Source organism: Chinchilla lanigera, unplaced genomic scaffold, assembly GCF_000276665.1.
Source record: "Chinchilla lanigera isolate Chin_1 unplaced genomic scaffold, ChiLan1.0 scaffold00005, whole genome shotgun sequence".
NCBI classification, from domain to species: Eukaryota; Metazoa; Chordata; class Mammalia; order Rodentia; family Chinchillidae; genus Chinchilla; species Chinchilla lanigera.
This window is the reverse complement of record NW_004955406.1, coordinates 38,879,132-38,897,739: the sequence shown is the minus strand read 5'-3', so window position 1 is coordinate 38,897,739 and position 18,608 is coordinate 38,879,132. Positions and strand designations below refer to the sequence as shown.

The 18,608-nt window shown below is 45.4% G+C and overlaps 1 protein-coding gene and 1 long non-coding RNA gene across 3 annotated transcripts; one reads left to right on the top strand and one right to left on the bottom strand.

Annotated features, from left to right (window-relative positions):
- Window positions 1–2,364: 2,364 nt before the first annotated feature.
- On the bottom strand, window positions 2,365–4,111 carry LOC106150227. 2 transcript variants are annotated; one of them, XR_001236913.1, is made up of 2 exons: window positions 4,022–4,111; window positions 2,365–3,116 (listed from the first exon to the last, which is right to left on the bottom strand). It is a non-coding gene; the product is annotated as an uncharacterized LOC106150227 (long non-coding RNA). The 2 variants fall into 2 exon arrangements; XR_001236914.1 differs by having other exon boundaries at window positions 2,365–3,189; window positions 4,022–4,108.
- Window positions 4,112–4,727: 616 nt separating this feature from the next.
- On the top strand, window positions 4,728–14,690 carry Rabif (RAB interacting factor). Its single transcript, XM_005375231.2, has 2 exons — window positions 4,728–4,873; window positions 13,871–14,690. The coding sequence occupies exons 1-2, from the start codon at window positions 4,748–4,750 to the stop codon at window positions 14,114–14,116; spliced, it is 372 nt and encodes a 123-aa protein (XP_005375288.1). The 5' UTR covers window positions 4,728–4,747; the 3' UTR covers window positions 14,117–14,690.
- Window positions 14,691–18,608: the final 3,918 nt, after the last annotated feature.

Sequence of the window (18,608 nt, the reverse complement as noted above, 5' to 3'; positions counted from 1 at the left end):
TCCCCTAGCAGAAATGAATGTACAGGGCTACCTGAGATTAGAATCCTCTTAAGGACAGCCTTATTGATGTGGGAGAACAGTTTTCCTAAGGCCTGCAAGTCAGCAGATTTGATTCTCCTAGCTATCTGACATCCCCTTTGAGGGCTCTAATTATGGGAGACGGCCTCCCAAATGGTTTTGTAGGGAGAGTAGCCCGATGACCCCAGTGTACATTGGGCCCATATAGGGCCAGGGGAAGCATATCAACCCCCTGGGTTGGGTCTCTTGACAGAATATGGCTAGAGTAGTGTTCAGGGTATGATTCATGTGGTTGACTTTCCCTGAATTCTGATGCCTATAAGCTGTGTGGAGATACCATCTGATCTTCAGCAGATCCTCGAGAGTCTGTTATTTCTGCTATGAAGGCCAGTCCACTGTCCCTCCCAGTAGTGAGGGGGAGCCTGTACCAGAGAGTGATTACCTGTAGTAAAACCTTGGCCACTTCTTAGGCTTTTTCCATCCATATGGGTATGGCTTGTATCCAGCCTTAGTATGTACAGATGAGAACTAGCAGACGTGTAGCTGCGGCATGGCTTTACCCCTCTGAAATCTTATCTCTGAATCTTCAAAGGGGGAGGTCCTGGTGTGTTGTATTCTTGAAAAAGGCTTAAATTGCTGGAGGGGTTTGTTCCAGGCACAGGTTTGTCATTGGTTGCTTATGGTGGCACAGAGACAATAGCCAGGGAATGTAAAATTATTGGCCCAATAATGTCTCTGAGGCTGTCTTTCCCGAATGGGTCAGTTGTGACATTGTTGGACCAAGGGAAAAGCCATTCTCTGGGGAACAAAGGGAGTCTGGTTGGGTAGGCACCACCATTCTCCCAAGGTTTTATAAGCCTTTTTTCTCTGGGCCCATTGATCTTCTGGAGAATACCCTGGTTCCTTAGAGTGTGTGGGAGCCATTAATATTTTGGGAGGTCTTTGGGTTGGGACTGGTTTGTCTCCTCAGGCCACTTTTCTAGCTGACTTATCTGATTTTTTTTTTTCTTTGTCTTTTTGAGACAGGGTCTGCTATGCAGTTAAGGCTGGCCTTGAGCTCACTCTGTAGCCCAGGCTGGTCTCGAATTCACAAAGCTCTTCCAGCCTCAGCCTTCTGAGTGCTGGGATTACAGGCTTGTGCCACCACGCCTGGCTTTGATTTCTTTAGTAATAGAGTCATTTCCTTTTTGGTACCCCTGACAGTGTATGATGGCCACCCTCTTAGGTTCCCAGACAGCTTCCAGGTATTGGAGTATCTCATCTCTGGTTTTTATTTCTTTTCCTCCAACAGTCAGCAATCCTTTCCTTATATATAGCTCTGTGAATATGGACCACAGCAAAGGTATATTTTGAGTCAGTGTGAATGTTAACTATCTTTCCCTTTGCCCACCTGAGGGCCCAAAGCTCAGTCCTGAGCTGACCACCCTTTTGGGAGAGGACCAGTCTCAATGACCTGAACAGTAGTGACTGCATACCAGACCAAATGTTCTCCATAGCTGCTGCCACCCATGAACAGATTTGCATCTGGGTACATCGTTGTCTGGGTACATCAGTGAACTCTGGTTAATTGACAAACATTTCATCAGTGACTTCTTTGAAGTCATGGTCTGGGAGTCCTTCCTTGGTCAGCAGGAAGGTAGCTGGGTTTAGGGCTTAAATGGTCTCAATAGAGTGATTCAGTGATTTTTACAGAGAAGTCCTTGATACTGGGTCATTCTGGCCTGGGATAGTCATTTGTGTCCCTGCTTATTCATGACTGAGTGGGGGAGTTTGATTCAAAAGGCTTGTCTCAAGGTTAATGTGTCAGCCTCTTTAATGAGGGTGACTGTTGCTGCCAAGGCCTAAAGGTGGGGAGGACATCCTGTTGCAACAGCATCTAGTTGCTTAGATAAGTAGGTTACTTGCCTCTTATCTAAGCTGGTTGGAAGGTCCAGTCATCTGAGTTAAGCAGTATAACTTTTTTCCACAGGCAGAGAAGTTAAATTCTCTATTTACATCGGGTAGTCCTAAAGCCAGGGCACAGGTGAGCAGCTTGTGATCTCTTTGAAAGTCTCCTCTTGTTCCCCTATTCAAGAGGTTTTTCTTGTGGTTTGGTCAGTGCTGCATATAGCAGCTTAGGCTTCTTGGAGAACCCAGGTATCCATATACAACAGAACCTGGCTGCCCCTGAAAATTCCCAGCCTTTTTCTGTTGTTGGGCTTTAGGATGGAGCAAATAACTCATTTTCTGTCAGGCACCAGGCAGTGTCCCACTGTAATGATAAATCCCAGGCATCAGACTTGCAAGACACCTTACGTCTTCATTACTTTTCTTTTGTTGCAGAGAGAAAATACACAACACCCAGAGTTAAAGGAGAAAAGGTTTATTTAGCTTTCAGTTTGCAGAGGTTACAGTCCACATCAGTTGGTTCCAAGGCAGAGTGGCATGGCAGAGGGGCAACAGTTCATGGCAGCAGCAGACAGCAAAAGCAACAAAACAACAGTTCATGGCAGCAGCAGACAGCAAAAGGGAGATGCAAGCCTCTTTCCCCCCTTATATTATGCAGGCTATGGTGTGTATACCTGCACTATGGTGTGTATAGCACTCACACCCCCAATCCCAGTACTAGACAGTGAACCCATCACCAACTCTAGATTCAGCCACCTCCAAAAAACCCACCCACCCCCATGACTGCATGAGGCTTTGGGGGACATCCACACACAAACTGTAACACCTTGTATTCTGTGTCCATTAGCAACTGTAAAAGGGTTCTTGTGCCTCTTCCAACAGTGCCCTTCCTCACTTGCCAGTAAGAGGTCATCTACATACTGCAGTAAAATGCAATTCACTTTTTCTCTTGGGAAAGTGGCCAGATCTGCAGCTAGGGCCTCTCCAGACAAGGAGAGTTTTTGAAGCCCTGGGGAAACCTTGTCTAAGTCAACTGGGTCTTCCAACCTGTATTGGGATCTTCTCGTTCAAAGGCAAATACAGGGTGGCTTTGTGGGGCCAGGTGAAGGCAGAAGAAGGCATCCTTGAGATCTAGGCAGGTGAAGCATCAGGCTCTAGTTGGTGGCTGGGCTGAAGTAGCTCTTGGTCTAGACTCATTGACTCAGCTTCTTCTGCAACAGGTAAGTCAGGCTGATCAGGTGAAGGCGGGGGTCCAATGAAGGATGACTATCTGAAAGGCCGTGGCTGGAATGCCAAAGGTGGCAAGGGAAAAATATGGGAAGGGGTGGAAAGGACTCCTGATGAGTCCTGATGAATTGGTTTCCTGTGAACCTTTGGGGCTTGACTTGAAACTTGGGTGATGAAGGCCTTACTCTGCCCCTTTCCAATCTTTGAGAATGGGCCAAAGTGGGGAAGGTCTGGGCAACTTGTAGCCAAGGGTCAATATATGGGAACTGGTCAGGAGGGCTCTGTCTACCCATGACTGCCTTCCAGACTGCCCACAATACATGGACATCCAGGTCCCTTCAGGAGGCCATCCTATGTTGTTAGGCCCAGTCTACCTCACAAAGGGTTCTTAATTTATTGGGTTTCAATTTAACATCATATCCTCCACTAAATTCATGAAGGTTTTTGAGCATGCAGTGGGTCTGGCCTGCATAGACCCTACATTCTGAGGTATGTTGTCCCCGTGAATGGTGGTGCAAGGAAGGAGGGAAGTCCCCAAAGGACACCACTTAAGAGGCCCACCTTGCCACGACCCTTGAAGGAACTTAAGTGGGACTTGGCAAAGCTATACCCTCATAAACCCAGGCCTGGTCAGTCCCCAGTTATGGGGGATGAATCACCATTATGGGTAGGACGTCGCCACAGAAAGGCATTTTAGGGCCCACTGGGACTCCGTAGCTTATGCCGGTGGGGCTACAAATATGTTCACACGCACTCACACTGTCATCCAGAGGTCAAGACATCCCTTCCCCCTTCTGGGAGATCCCTGAGGTCTCTGGCTAGACCCTGGGAGGTGATTAGACTCTCCTGTACTTGGACGGGTCTGACTTGGGACAGCCCAGGGCCTTACCTGTCCCGAAGCTGCACCAGGGGGCGGGCCCAGCCCTCCACTGAGTCCGGTAGGGAGAAGTTGGTGCGACCAACGGTTACCCTCCCCCGATGAAGAAGGTCTGGCCAAAGTGGGGGCAGGCCGCCGTCTGGTTCCCCTTACTCCGACGGGTGGCGCCATGGGCGAGCTCGGTGTTTCCCAGTCAGACACCTCACCCCTAAAGAACCGAGCGGCACTCGGAAAGGAGAGGTGGAGGGAACCAGTGTTATTACACCGGCGGGCGGGCCCAGAAGAGCTTAGCAGTCCAAGGTCTGGGCTCCGAACATTTCTTTTCATCTCCTTACATAGGGGTCCCGAGCAGGGCCGCAAGAAACGTTAAAGAAGTATAACAGGGCGTGGTTCAACAGCCATTTTGCACACATCTGCCATTTTGACCTTAGGTGTCGGTTTCCTTGAGTTTCTTTCCTCAGCAGGGTGATCAGGAGGGTATGCAGACAAAGGACTTGTCACACGGGTCCCAGGAAGTGTCCCTGTCACAAAGCGAGCCGACACCTTGCCGCTGGGATTGGACGGTAGCAGCGGGCGCTTGCGTAGCAGAGCCCTGCGCCGAAGCGGACGCCTGCGCAGAGGCGGAGAGAGTGCGCTTGCGCCCCGCCCCTGCCGAGTCGCGCCCGCGCAGTGAAGAGCGGCCGAGTAGAGACAGCGCCTGCGCGGTCGTAGCCGAGGGGGGCTGTCGAGGTGGTGGCGATGGAACCAACAGGGCAGCTGAACGAGTTAGTGTCAGCCGAGGGCCGAAACCGGAAGGCGGTGCTGTGCCAACGTTGTGGCTCTCGCGTGCTGCAGCCAGGGACCGCTCTCTTCTCGCGCCGACAGGTAGGGAGGCAGGTTAGAGGCCGCCTACACCCTCACCCTTCCAAAGAGGCCGGAGCGCTCGAAGTCGCGAGCCCCTACAGCTAGCTTTCGGGGACCGCGCCCCTGCTCACGAGGTCCTTAAGCCCCGCCCCCCCGGCGCGAGGCCCCGCCCCGGGCTCCCCGCGCCGAGACTCCGCCCCTGCGTTCGCGGGCTGCTGCGGATGGGAGGTGCAGCTTCGGGCTGTGGAAGTCTTTTGCCACTGAGGACTTTCTGCACCGGCGGTGGCCGCGGTGCATCCGTGCCTGGCTAGTCTGTAGGAGACCTCCCCGCCCCGGCCTTGCCCGGGGTCTCCCGAACTTTCGCCCTGCGCGCCCAGTCCGGTTATTGGGTGCTGCTGGAAGGGGTGCACCCAGCCCGCAGTCTCTTGAGAGCTCGGCCCGACCTACGGGGTCCGGCAGGTGCACCCGGCACTGCCGTGCAACTTCACTCCTGTCCACATCAGGTCCCACCTACGAGGCCGTCCTCACCGCCTCATTTCTGACAGTCAGCTCTCTGCTCCGCAAACTTCTTTGGCGTGCCGGATACATAAAGTAACCCCGGGTGCACGTTTTGCCAAGGCACTGCAAACCAGTTTTCGGGACGAATCATATTTCAAATTCGATATATATTTATAGAGTACCGGAAATAAATTTCAAAGGAAGATTAATTCTTACCTTCAGGGGCCGGGGATATGGCTCAGCGATACAAGCGCCTGCCTGGCAAGCGCAAGGTCCCGAGTTCGATTCCCGGTGCAAAAAAAAAAAAAAAGTCTTAATTCTTGCCTTCAGGTTAGGACTTTAAATGTCCTTCCTATCACCCCTGAGAAAGTTGAAACAAAGTTTCACTTTGGTAAACTTTTTATTCAAGTGTGACCCGTAAGACAGTGCAAAATATAACCTCATTTCAACCAAGTGCAATTTCTTTCACCTAAAATGATTTGTAAAACTGAGCAGATTATTTTATTATTTGGTGTGGTTGAACAGAGGGTGAAATAGGAGCAAGAAGTACCTATTTCTCCAAAAACAGAACCCTTTTCATAAAAGAAGGGAAATTACTTCCTTGTTCCATAGGATTGTGGTGACTTTCAGTCTGGAGAAGATTGGTGACCCCTCCCCTTCCCCTTCAAGACTTACAAGGATTGGGAGTAAAACTCTCTAAATGACATCATGGAAAAGTGGAAAACACGTGGATTCTTGAAATTGAAACATGTGTGGAATTGAATCATGACCTTTTCATTCTTTAACATTGGAGAGATTTTAACCTCCCCGAATTTGAGGTTACTCATTCTGAAAACTAAAGGTGACAGTATAAGGCCGAATTTGTGTGAAAGCATGTAGCACTGTACCTACTATATAAAACATACCATAGTTCATGTACATTTGCCCATGGCAAGGTTGTATACTTTTTTAAACTGGTGAGATTAAGTGGTTCTTTACTGAAATTTATAGCTTATAAATTCTTAACTCGTGTGTGTGTGTGTGTGTGTGTGTGTGTGTGTGTGTGTAGTGCTGGAGATCGAACCCAGGGCCTTGTGTATGCAAGGCAAGAACTCTACCATTGAGCCACATCCCCAGCCCTTAAATTCTTAACTCTCATTGGATATAATTTATAATAAATTGATGTTGCCAAAAGCATGTGACCAAATTGAATTATACGTATTACATATCTTTTCCTATTTTTCAACAGCATAGCTGCTATTCTAGAAAGAAATCTAGGAATTGTTTTATATGTTGTACTTTTTTCCCTGTTTAAAAAGATAAAAAGGTTTTTTTCATTTGTCTCCTTGTTTTGTTTGCTTGTTAGGCAGGTGCTGTATCACTGAGCTATATCCCAGGCCCTCCTTTTTTGTTTCCTTTGGTTTCCTTTTACCTTGGCTTCAGCGCTTCTACACTTGACCAGTTTTGTTTTTGTTTTCTGTAAGGTTTTTTTGTTTTGTTGTTTGTTTGTTTGTTGAGACAGAGGCTGTAGTTCAGGCTGGCTTTAAACTCATTATGTAGCTCAGGCTGGCCTCGAACTTGCAGCATCCCCCTGCTTCCCCCTATGCTGGGATTCCAGGCTTGCATCACTACATCTTGCTCCTGTTGCTTGAAAAGCCCTGTGGGAAACATCCTGTTCCCTCCATCTGCTCTGTGCCTTATACTTCAAGGAAAAAACTTCTAAAAGTTCCTGCTCTTACAGAGAATAATTTACAGTTTGAAGGGAGCCAAACGCCTTCACTGAAACCCTGTAAAACTTCATGGTAACTCTTTCTGGTTAAACTTGAAATGTTGCAAAGAAACCACCATGCAGGGACTATAGCAGGGCTGTTACTCACTATATGAGTGTTAATGAGGTGCTACCAGCCATTAAATAACCCTGGAGAAATGTAGGATACAGGGAGGCTTCGCTAGAGGTGGCTCAGAGCATTCTCAGCCCACCCAGGAAAGCAGCCTAGTAGTCTCCAAATGGGGAAAATTTGAGAACTAGACTCTGCCAGTCTCACCTTTGAGACTGTCTAAAGCTCAGTGGTCACTGTACATAGTTCTTTAGTTGAAAGCAGTATGTTTCTCACCTGGAGATCACTTCATTCCCCAAAGAAAAAATTGAGAGACATGTCCGGAGACATTTTTGGTTGTCAAAGTTGAGGAGGGGTGCACCTGGCATCTAGCAGGGAGAAGCTAAGGATGCTGCTTAGCATTTGTAGAGTGCGTAGGCCAGCACCCTCAGTAAAGACTTCTCCATCCTGAGTTTCCAGTTGTTCCAAGGCTAAGAAACTGTTGTCTAAAGACTGCAAAGCACTCACCCATCATTTCACTTGACCTTAGTTTTTTATACTATTTGTTGCTTATTGTGTTCTGTCCACATCTGTACCTCCCATACCTAGACTGTACAAATAAGTGACAACTTAGGAAATATTTGGATTTAAGTAAATGAATGAAAAAAAGCAGTAAAAGTCGGTCCAGGTAAATGATGGGTTAGTATGAACACAATGGCTCAGTAGGTTTAGTTGTTAGACACTGTCACTCCACTGTTTGTGCAGAATGGGGTAGTGCCATAGGACTGGTTTCCTGTGTGAAGTGTTCCTACTTCTGAAGTTGGTATGGGTTGAATAGTCCTAATTCAAAATGTTTGGGATCAAAAGTACTTTATAGTCCAAATTTTTTCAGATTTCAGAATATTTGCAAATACACAATGAGCTATCGTCAGGCTGAGATCCAAGTCTAAGCATGAGACTCTGATTTCACAGACACCTTTCTACATAGCCCGAAGGTAATTTGATGCAGTATGTTTAGTGTGTCTGTGTCTTAACTGTGACCAGTCGCGTAGGATCAGGTGTGGAGTTCCCAATGTGACATCGTGTTGATTCTAAAGTTTCAGGTATTGGAGCATTTCAGATTAGATTTTTGGATTAAGAAACCTGTTACTTCTCATAATCTTCTCTAAAGCTTTTGGTGGAAGAGACTATAATTAAACCAAGAAGGGGAGAGTGAAAAGCAATGTCTGTTTCATTGTTGAGGAAATATGTATGGTATATTTGAAGAACTGGAAGGTTCCATTTTGGCCAGAACACAGAGTATGGTAGAAGTGGCAAGGAGCAAGGGTGAGGGAGATACGAAGCGATTGGAATGCAAGAGACACCGGAGCCAGGGGGCGGGTCCTCTCCGTGGGACAGAAGCCTTTGGTAGGGGATAGCATACAGGGTCAGAAAGACGAGCCAGGTGCCACCTAGGCTGCGGTGGCTCAGAAAGTGGCCAGAGTGTCTTCACATGACTGGGAGGCATCAACAGGTGGCAGATGCCTGAAGGAAGCAAAGTGAACACAGAGAGAAGTTTAGGAGCAAGAACACAGGTTTCTCTTACCAGATTCTAAAGACACAGGCTGTCAGTGAACGGACAGCAGCCACTGAAGAGGCTGGGGGGTTGTCCTCAGCAGTAGCCTCATTCTTACCACCAGTGTAAAAGGAAACTGCACAGGATTGGAAAATGTAGGTAAAGGGAAGTGACATTGTAGAAGATAGTTGCTTGCTCTTTTATCTTTTTTAGCAAGGCAATGGAACATTGCTTTGTGGGAAAGAAGGTATAGAAGAGTGTTGGGATGAGAATATGAGAGCAGAAAACCTGACGGCGGTAATCAGGGCAGTTTCTTTTTTTTTTTTTTTGGTTTTTCTCCGGTACCGGGAACCGAACTCACGACCTTGTGCTTGCCAGGCAGGTGCTTTTGCCGCTGAGCTAAATCCCCAGCCCCTCAGGGCAGTTTCTTATAAAAGTAAACTTAATAGGTGACCCAGAACTCTGGCATCTTTTTTTCTCCAGAAAAATGAAATCTGTATACAAATGTACATAACAGCTTTCCTCATAATAGCCAAATGGGATTCATCTCAGATGTCCTGCAACAGGTGAATGATTAAACATTGGTAATATGGAGCATACTCAGAAATAAAAATGGAACGAGCTGTTCATACGCACATCTTGCATGAATCTCTAGGAAATAATGCTGAGTTAAAAAACCAAAAAGCCACTTGTAAAGTCAAACTTTATCGTTTTATTTCTACAGATTTTTGAAATGAAAAATTTTAGAAACGGAGACTAGATTAGTGGTCATCAGGGGAGAAGAATGGGACATTGGTGAGCATGGTTATAAAAGGGGAATGGGTCAGGCAAAGTGGTGCATGCCTGTAATCCCAGCACTCAGTAGGCTGAGGCAGAATTGCCGTAACGTCAACGCCAGCCTAGACTTCATAGTGAGACCCTGACTCAAAAAAATAAAAGGGGAACCTGAGGGGTCTTTGTGCTGATGAAATAATTCACACTGTGGACTGATGGTAGACACAGAAACTAATGTGTGATAAAATTACATAGAACTAAACACAGATACACTCAAGACAACTGGGGAAATCAATTAAGATCTATGGATTGTATCAGTATTTATGTCTTGCTTTTAATGTTGTACTATAGCTTTGTACAATGTTATCTTTGGAGAAAACTGGGTCAGAAGTACAGTGCATGGAATTGCTGTATTGTTCTTATAACTACATGTGAAACTGCAATTATCTCAATAAAACTTTCATTTGAAAAAATCAAGACATTATATTCAGTGAGATAAGCCAATCACATAGGGACAAGTACTGCACAATTCTGTACAGATCTGTTGGGTTCTTGCTGTACCCCGGGAAGGAACAGCGGCAAGAATGAAGAAAAAATAGACAAGAGACAAAAAGCTGGGATTAGGTGGAGGTCCTCTGTTTCTGAGCGGACAAGGGGAACTGCCCAAGAACAGTAAGATCAGAGAGCGTTTATTTATGCCCTCAAGAGGCTGGTTAATTTCAGCCTGTCTGCCTAGCAATCAGTTAACAAGCTACAATGGCTTGTTTCCGTGCCTCCGTGCTTCAAGGAGCTCCCATGTTCTCGGGCTGGCTTCTTCCTGCATGTGTAATTACTGTCCAGCTTCAACCGCTCCCAACACAATTCCACTTCTGTAAGATGCTGAGAGCAGTCAGATTTATAAAGACAGAAAGCAGAATAGTGGTTGCTGTCTTCCAGCCCAGTAAAGGGGAAATACAGTTTAATGGGTACAGAATTTCAGCTTGGGAAATGAGAAAGTTCTGGAGATGTTGGCCATGGTAGCACGACTGTCTGAATGGACTTAATGCTACTAAACTGTACGCTTAAAGTAGTTAAACCGGTATATGGTGTCTCTCACCACACACAGAGACACACAAAAAAACAAGAGCCCAAATGGAGTATGCCTGTCAGCTCTGCTCTTTAACAGTGTCGGCCCTAGAGTGACTCGCAACAACAGTGTATCCGCCGAGGAACTAAAGGCTTGACTGGGCCACACTGAGAGAACTGGCTAAGTAGTTCTTTGCATCCTGCTGTCGGGGGGTCGTCCCAAAGCTTCTCCCCTTGCAGGGCTCCCTGTGGGCTGGAAAGATTAGGAACCTGGCTACTGAAAGGGACTTTGGGGGGATCTGTGTCGAACATCTTTCCACATGGTCTCCACACAGCACCCTCAGGGTAGCCAGACCTCTCACATACTGGCTGACACCCCCAGAGCAAGTGACATCAGAAAAACTGCAAAAGCCGCATGCCCTTTCTACCCTGCCTTGTCACTTCCGCTGCGGTCATTGAGCATCCTTTGTGCCTGCCCACACTCAAGGGGAGGGGAATGGGCTCCACCCAGTGAAAGGATTGTCAGAGATCTGTGAACATGTTTTAAAACCACCACACACACTCACAGAAGGACTCTCTGTTGTACCGGCTTTTACTCTCATCTGTTTTGCATCATGCTTGCCAAGTTTCATATGAGAATGTATTTTTACAATGAGAAAGGAAATATTTTATTTTTAAAAGGGTACTAAAAAGAAAAAGGGTACTGTGGCCAGGCAGAGTGGTACACACCTGTAGTCCCAGCACTCGGGAGGCTGAAGCAGGAGGATTGCCATGAGTGTGAGGCCAACTTGAGCTACCTAGTGAGTTCAAGGCCCACCTGCACTGTAAAGCAAGAGCCTGTCTCAAAAAGTAAAATAAACAAATAAATAAATAAATAGGTACTGTGAACAGTTACAATAAGTGAAACTCACTGCCTGATGTTTTACTTCTGAAGAGGCCATCCATGATAATGGACTCTCACTAACTAGCTGTGGTTCTGAGAGCAAAGAGAACTTATCCGGGGTTCTCACTGCTAATTTCAGTTCCCAACTGAGACAGCTCCCCCCAGTTAGACTTTTATGTTAATTTTTTTTTATTTTTTTTTTGTATCAGAAATCAAACTCAGGGCATTATGCTTGCCAGGCAGGTGCTATATCGCCTAGATTTTTTTTTTTAATTTCCACCCCAGTAGTCTATCTAGAAAGCTGTCTTAGTTACCTTTCTTTCACTCCTTGCTGAGACAAAATACCCACACCCAAAATTAAGGAAGAAAAGGTTTATTTTCTGTTGCCCAGAATTAACGAAGAAAAGGTTTATTTAGCTCACCATTTGTGGAGGTTTCAGTCTATAAGCAGCTGGCTCCAAGGCAGGGTCACCCATCAGAAGGGTGGGGCAAACGTTCATGGCTGGTGGAGGAAAGCAGCAAAAACAAGAGCAAAAGCCAGGAGACCAAGCCTCTTTTCCTCCCTCCTATTGTAACCAGGCTAACCCCCCTGGGGTGGATGTAGCACTCACACATGCCCTCCTCTTGTACAGGCTCAGGGTGTTTACAAAGTGAGGGCCCTGGCCCCCTGCTGAGTCACTTAGTTAAACTTCTAAACTGTCTCAGGTTGACACAGTGAATAGGGCATGTCCTCCACACCCTAGGATGTGAACTGCAGAGTTAGTTACTTAGTTAACCTTCTAGACTACACAATGTATCAACCATTACAAAAGCCTTACTCTCCAAATTTCATATCCAAGTAACTGGCCCCAGTAGTTGTCTGGGCCTCTGGAGATCCAAACCAAGTAAGTTGAAGTCCAGGCCGTAGGTACAGAGTTGTGGGTCTGACTTACAGGATCTAAATACAAAGGGGCATGTTAGGGACTGGAGAGAATGGAGCCCAAGGGGATGCCGAGTGGCAGTTAACAATAGCAGTGGCTTATGTCACTATACTCTGCAGAGGAGCACTTTGAGCTATAATCAGCAATAGGAGAAGGGGGCTGCTGCTCTTCATTGGGGAAAATTCCTGAAAACTAATGCTTAGGTGTTCTTTGGCCTTCTCTTCATCTTGTTGGATACTCTAAGTTCTTGGTTGAGTTTCTTAAGTAGTTGCCACAGGTCTACTCTGCTTCTGTAACATGTAACCTCAACACCTAAAATATAGTGGGCAGGCCAGAAATAATTTCGAGGGAAACTAAGGCCTACAGAAAGTTATTGCAGATATGGCTGCATTCTTGGTCTTCTGAATTTTGATTTCCGTCTGTCTTAAACTCTGCCTGTTTCCATGCTCAGGGAAAACATGCACATCAAGGACATATTTAACCTTCAGGTCAGGCAAACAGGGTGACCGGAATTACAGGGTAGCAGGAATAGGAACTATATTTTTTTGAGGTTCTCAGGTCGCACTGCACAGATACTGCACCTATTTTAATAAGCTAAGTGCTTAGCACATGGCGAGTAGGAATGTCCTAGGTCAGGGCTCTGTACTTCACTCCAGGGCTCCCCTATTGCTACACGGTAGGCCAGGCTCAGAATGGCTACCTCTAGTGTATTTAATGCACGGAAGTGTAGACTTCTACACTGCAGTATGAGGAGAGGCTTATCTCAGCCTTACTTAAACATTTACCTTTTGGAGAGTAATATCAGTCTAGTTTTTTAAATTTTAATTTTTTTATTTTATTCTGGTTGCATGTGCCACACTGTTCTATTAGAGTTTGGAGCTACCTTAGAATGTATTGTGGTATAGGAAATAAGTTACATGACAGCAACCGAGAGCAACAGGATACCAAGTTTTGCTTGTTTTGTATTGCGTAGGTGTCTCAGGCAACTACAGTGTGTACAACCCACATGGAAGAATTTAAAAGACTGTGTGATGTGTCCTGGATTCCATCCATAGCACCATAGAAAAAATGTTAAATAATAAAAATTTTAAAATACAGTGGGCAGTATTGTTAGGACAGAGGGTTCTCTTCCTGAGAACCTGACATTTGAGCTAAATACCAAGACAGTGCTTCCCTTGCCAAGATCTGAGGGCTGAGCAGCCTTACGCTGGTCAAGGAAGCAAGAAGGCCAGTGTGGCTGCAGCACAGAGCCAGGGAGAGACGGGGACCATGTTGGGCTCCGTAGGCTGTGGTCAGTGCAGCAGGGAAGCCACAGCTGGAGCTCCTCTGCTGTCTCTCGGCCCCAGCACGGGCACAGAAGAGCCTCACACGTGCTAGTCTTACCTGTAGCCTGAGGAGACCGTGCCCCTGCCACCCCTCCTGTTCCACAAAGCTGCTCAGCAGGAGTGTGAGAGTAAAGTGTGATAGGATGAGGGTGATGAGGTGCGGGTTCAGCTTGTGTGTTCCTCCTGTTCTCTTCCACTGCAGCTGTTCCTTCCGTCCATGAGGAAGAAGCCAGCCCTGGCTGACGGCAGCAATCCTGACGGTGATCTCCTCCAGGACCACTGGCTGGTTAACGACATGTTCACCTTTGAGAATGTGGGCTTCACCAAGGACGTGGGCAACATCAAGTTTCTGGTCTGCGCAGACTGTGAAATTGGACCCATTGGCTGGCATTGCCTAGACGACAAAAACAGTTTCTATGTGGCCTTGGAACGGGTTTCTCATGAGTGACCTAGGAGATGGGGACTCAGCTCTACCCTCAACTCTAAAAGAACTTGGTGTAACTGTTGTGCTGCCGATTTCTCTGTACTCTGTAAGATAAATGATGAGCACCAACATACACACTCGAACGCATAGAAGGCCAGCCCTGCTTCCCTCCAGCCCCAGTGCATGCCTCCTGCTTAGTCACTTCGCATCACAGCATGTCCTAACTTCCTCTCCCCCAGCCTTGGGACACTCGAACTCCACACATCTGTTCTCATCGCTGGCCTTCGGCTTAGGCTCTAGTCTGCCCAGGGTTCTCTTTTTTCTGCTCTAAAAGAGCAGTGATCAGCTTTTTAGCCATGATAACACATGACAAAAGAGTCTCATGCTGATAGTAAAAACTTCACCTTTTCACTTTCATTCAAGGAAACATGCAAGTACCTGAGAGTGATTTTGTTGTATGACTAACCTAGTTATCTACAGGAATTTGCTCCTTGTAAAAGTAAAACATTTACAAACTTGAGTATTTAAACCAATAATAAGAAGCACATTGCTTTGGGTACAATCTAATAAATACCATGGGTGAGAGCCTTAAATCTGGGATCATATGGACAGTTTTATTGTGAAGATGTATATGGCCCTTTTTCCTTTCAAATCTTGGTATGGTTTCTCTTTTTATTAACTCCTTAACTGCTATAGCCAATTGTCAGTACCACTCAAAACTCAGCCCTCGCTGTTACAGGGCTCTCTTGGAGTCAGAATAGAGTAAATCGTAGGATATATGAGGGATGGGTCTTTGCCAGATAATACCTGATGTCTCGGTTATCTCATTTGGACAAGTTGCTCTCTTCCTTTGTTCTTAGGGAAGACTTCTTTAGTAGATGGTATCATTTGCTGAACATATTAAGTATGGCCCTCAGAGTTTTGGTTCAGTTAGACTCTATACCATCCCAGAATGTAATTTTTTTGTCCTCAGATTTCTATTTCTATTGCTACACAGTTGCTCTGACTTTTTAGTATTAGTAAATTTATTTAAGTCTTCAGCATGAGTTTGTCATTCTGTCATTTCTGTTGTGAAATGACTCGCCATCATACAAGGAATCTGTATAACCAGGTTTCAGATGTCCCCATCATCTGTAGCTCTGGGGGCCTAAAACTGAAATAAGGACCAAAAAAGAAGCCCTTTCAGCTCCCTTCCTTTGCGTTTGTCTTGCAGTTGCTTCTTCATTTCAGAGTTTCTGGAGGGCTACCCTACTAACATGCAGGCCTTGGGCACAGTTTTGCAGCCAACCTACTTGCCCAGAAAGGTGGCTTTCTTCCCAATCAGAGCCTGAATGAGCTCCTGCAGAAAGGGAGAGACGTTTTCGGCACAAATGGTAAAACTCACATTGTTATGGTATGTGTAGGAAAACAATTACCCAACAGGTCAGAAAGAGCAAGCCAAGTAGATGCCCTCTAGGGGGCGTATAATCCCTGACATCGCAAGCCAAAACCTAAACTAAGAATTTTCTTAAATTAGCCTTCAGCTTGCTTTCTCTCTCTCTTTTTTTAATCACAGAAATAATAGGTGATTAAAAATGGGTGTAAATTAATGTTTATCCAGGTATGATGGCATACATCTGTAATCCCAGCACTTGGGAGGCTGAGGCAAGAGAATCGCTGTGAGTTTGAGGCAGGCTTGGGCTACATAGTGAGGTCAAGGCCGGCCTGAACTGCATAGCAAGACCCTGTCTCAAAAAACCCAAAAAGGGAAAAAAAATTTTTAAATTAGTGTTTAGCTCACATCTGAACTGTTGGAAAATTGCCAGTGGCAGTAGCTATATCATAGATGTCCTTCTTGATGTTTTTCTATATAAACATGTACAGTTTTTTAAGTAGATATAAGATCCAACATTACTTTTTTATACCTTGCTTTTTAAAAGAAAATAGGGTGAACATCTTCCCATGTCAGTAGCTGTCTGTCCATGTACACCACTGTTACTAGTATTGCATTGCATCAGGCGCTGTCATTTACCTAAATAATCCATTAGTAGGTTGTCCCCAGTTTCTTACACAGCGATAGAACGTGCCACCGTGTGTAAATGTGCATCCACATCCTCATTAGCTTGGAGTACGTGATGCAAAGTGGAATTGCGGGGTGGCTGTTGGCAAGGCTTTGCTGTGTTAACATCCCCCCAAAACAGCTGTGCTCGTTCACCTCCTGCAGCACAAGAAGGAGCACTCACGTCTCTGGGCCCTTACAAACAACAGGTATTCAGGATCATGAAAAAATATTTTGCTACTTTAGTTAAAAAATAGTATATCATTGTTTTTATGGCATTTATTTTACTTCTAATGAAAATTTTATCTACTTATTGGTCACTTATGTTTCCTTTTTTTGAGAATTGCCAAATATTGTTGTCCCAGTAACCAAAATACTGTGTTACCACTCTGCCTTTTCAGTTTGATTTGAAAGAAATAAAGGCATTTAAACAGTGCAAATTAGAGTCCTGTATATCCTAGAAAAGAGTATATAAATCAGAAAAGCAGAGACAAGCTGAGTCTGAATCTTAGAGTTTAGCTCAAATTCCATCAACTAATTGACTGGCGACCTGGTCTCTGCTGTGCAATGAGGATGTCATCTCTTCATTCCTGTCACACACGACAGGTTTGCAGTAAATACTCGTGAATTGCTGTTTGCCATAGTTAGAGGCAACTCATGCTTGCTGCCATGAGTAGAGAGATCATTTCTGGACTCAGGTGTAGCTCAGTGGTCAAACTCCTGCTTAGTATGTACAAGCTGGGTTCCATCTCCAGTACTATAAACCCACACAAAGCCACTGCTCCTGTTGGGGAGAGCAGTTGATTTTACCATGGCCCAATTGTTTCTACAAAATTACATTTTAAAAATAGAGTGTATATATATATATATATATATATATATATATATATATATAAGTTACGGCCTTTTTTCATATTGTTACCATGTCATGTTTGAGGCTACTCAGGTAACTTTAACATGACTGTTGAGGAAGACTACTGGTGATGATAGGTGGTGTGGACCAGTCTTCCTAGTGAGGGCACCTAGACAGGCTGGAAACATGAAAATCTGCGTCCTGGGCATAGTGGTGTACACCTGTAACCCAAGCACTCAGGAAGCTGAGGCAGGAGTGTCACCAGGAGTTTGAGGTCAGCCTGAACAACATAGCAAGACCCTGTCTCAAACTCTAAAAAAAATTTTTTTTTTTTTTTTGGTTTTTCTCCGGTACCGGGAACTGAACTCACGACCTTGCGCTTGCCAGGCAGGCGCTTTTGCCGCTGAGCTAAATCCCCAGCCCCCTAAAAAAAATTTTTTTAAATGAAGCTCTTTTCCTGAGAAACTTTTTAAAAATCAAAAGACAAAAAGAAAAAAAATTATTGACATCAGAGCTAACATGATTTTGAAAGGTTGTTGGCAATGGACTCCTGAGGAGATAGAGGCTTAGTGTTAGGGCTCAGTGTTATGGGATGCTGTTTTCTGGAGCACATCTGTAGTCCCGGAGGCTGTTCAGAGGATACTCAGTGCAGAGGGTGGGTGCAGAAGACCGAACGCAGGGCCTCACACATGCTGAGCAAGTGCTCGCCACTGAGCTGCAGCAGCACCAAGATCAGAAGTAGGGGACAGAGTCTGTCAGTGCGAGATCCGATGATGTCCCTCACTTGGGTGAAAGCCATCAGTTCTTAGCTCCCAGGACAAAGGTGAATGAGAAACGGGAAAGAGAAGGCTTTCCCAGGAATACCAGTGCAGCTTCCGGTCATCTCAACTTTGCTATTAGACTGAAGCAATGCCAGAGGGATAGTTTTCCCAAACCCTTGGCATAAACAAATGGAAAGTATCATCATCCTAAACTTCAGCTGATTTCTACAAACAGTTTTGCTAATGCAATATGCTGAATACAACCAGTGTAACCAGGCATAGAAGACAAGGTGGTAAAAACTAGTGAAACAATAGACAATGCAGACAGGCCCATAGAGGCTAGAGATACTATAGCTATCAAAAATAGACCTTAGGGGACTAGGGATTTAGCTCAGCGGCATAGAGCTCACCTGGTAAGCACAAGGTCATGAGTTTGATTCCCAGTACCAGAAAAAAACAACAAAAAAAAAAATCTTAAAATAACTGCTTACTGTGTTCAAGGGGATGTACAATTTTGGGAATTTCACCTAGGCATCTGAAAAATAAAAAGTGCATTCTAGAACTTTTAAAAAATTTTATAACTCCTGTAGCCCTAGCTAATTGGGAGGCTGAGGCAAGATCATTTAAGTCCAGGAGCTCGGACAACATACCAAGACCCTGCTTATATTTTCTTTTTTTGTTTTTTGTTTTATTTTTTGAGCAGTCTTGCTATGTAGTTCAGAGTGGCCTTAAACTCTGTAGCTTAGGCCTGGCCTCAAACTCATAGCAATCCTCCTGCCTCAGCCTCCCAAGTACTGGGATTAGAGGCATGTACCACCACACCTGGCTCAAAACCCTGCTTTAAAAAAAAGAAAAGTACAAAAT

Coding starts and splice junctions, on each gene's coding strand:
- Rabif (XM_005375231.2), top strand. CDS start 4,748: ATGGAACCAACAGGGCAGCTGAACGAGTTAGTGTCAGCCGAGGGCCGA. Junction 4,874..13,870: donor CTCTCTTCTCGCGCCGACAG/GTAGGGAGGCAG, acceptor CTTCCACTGCAG/CTGTTCCTTCCGTCCATGAG.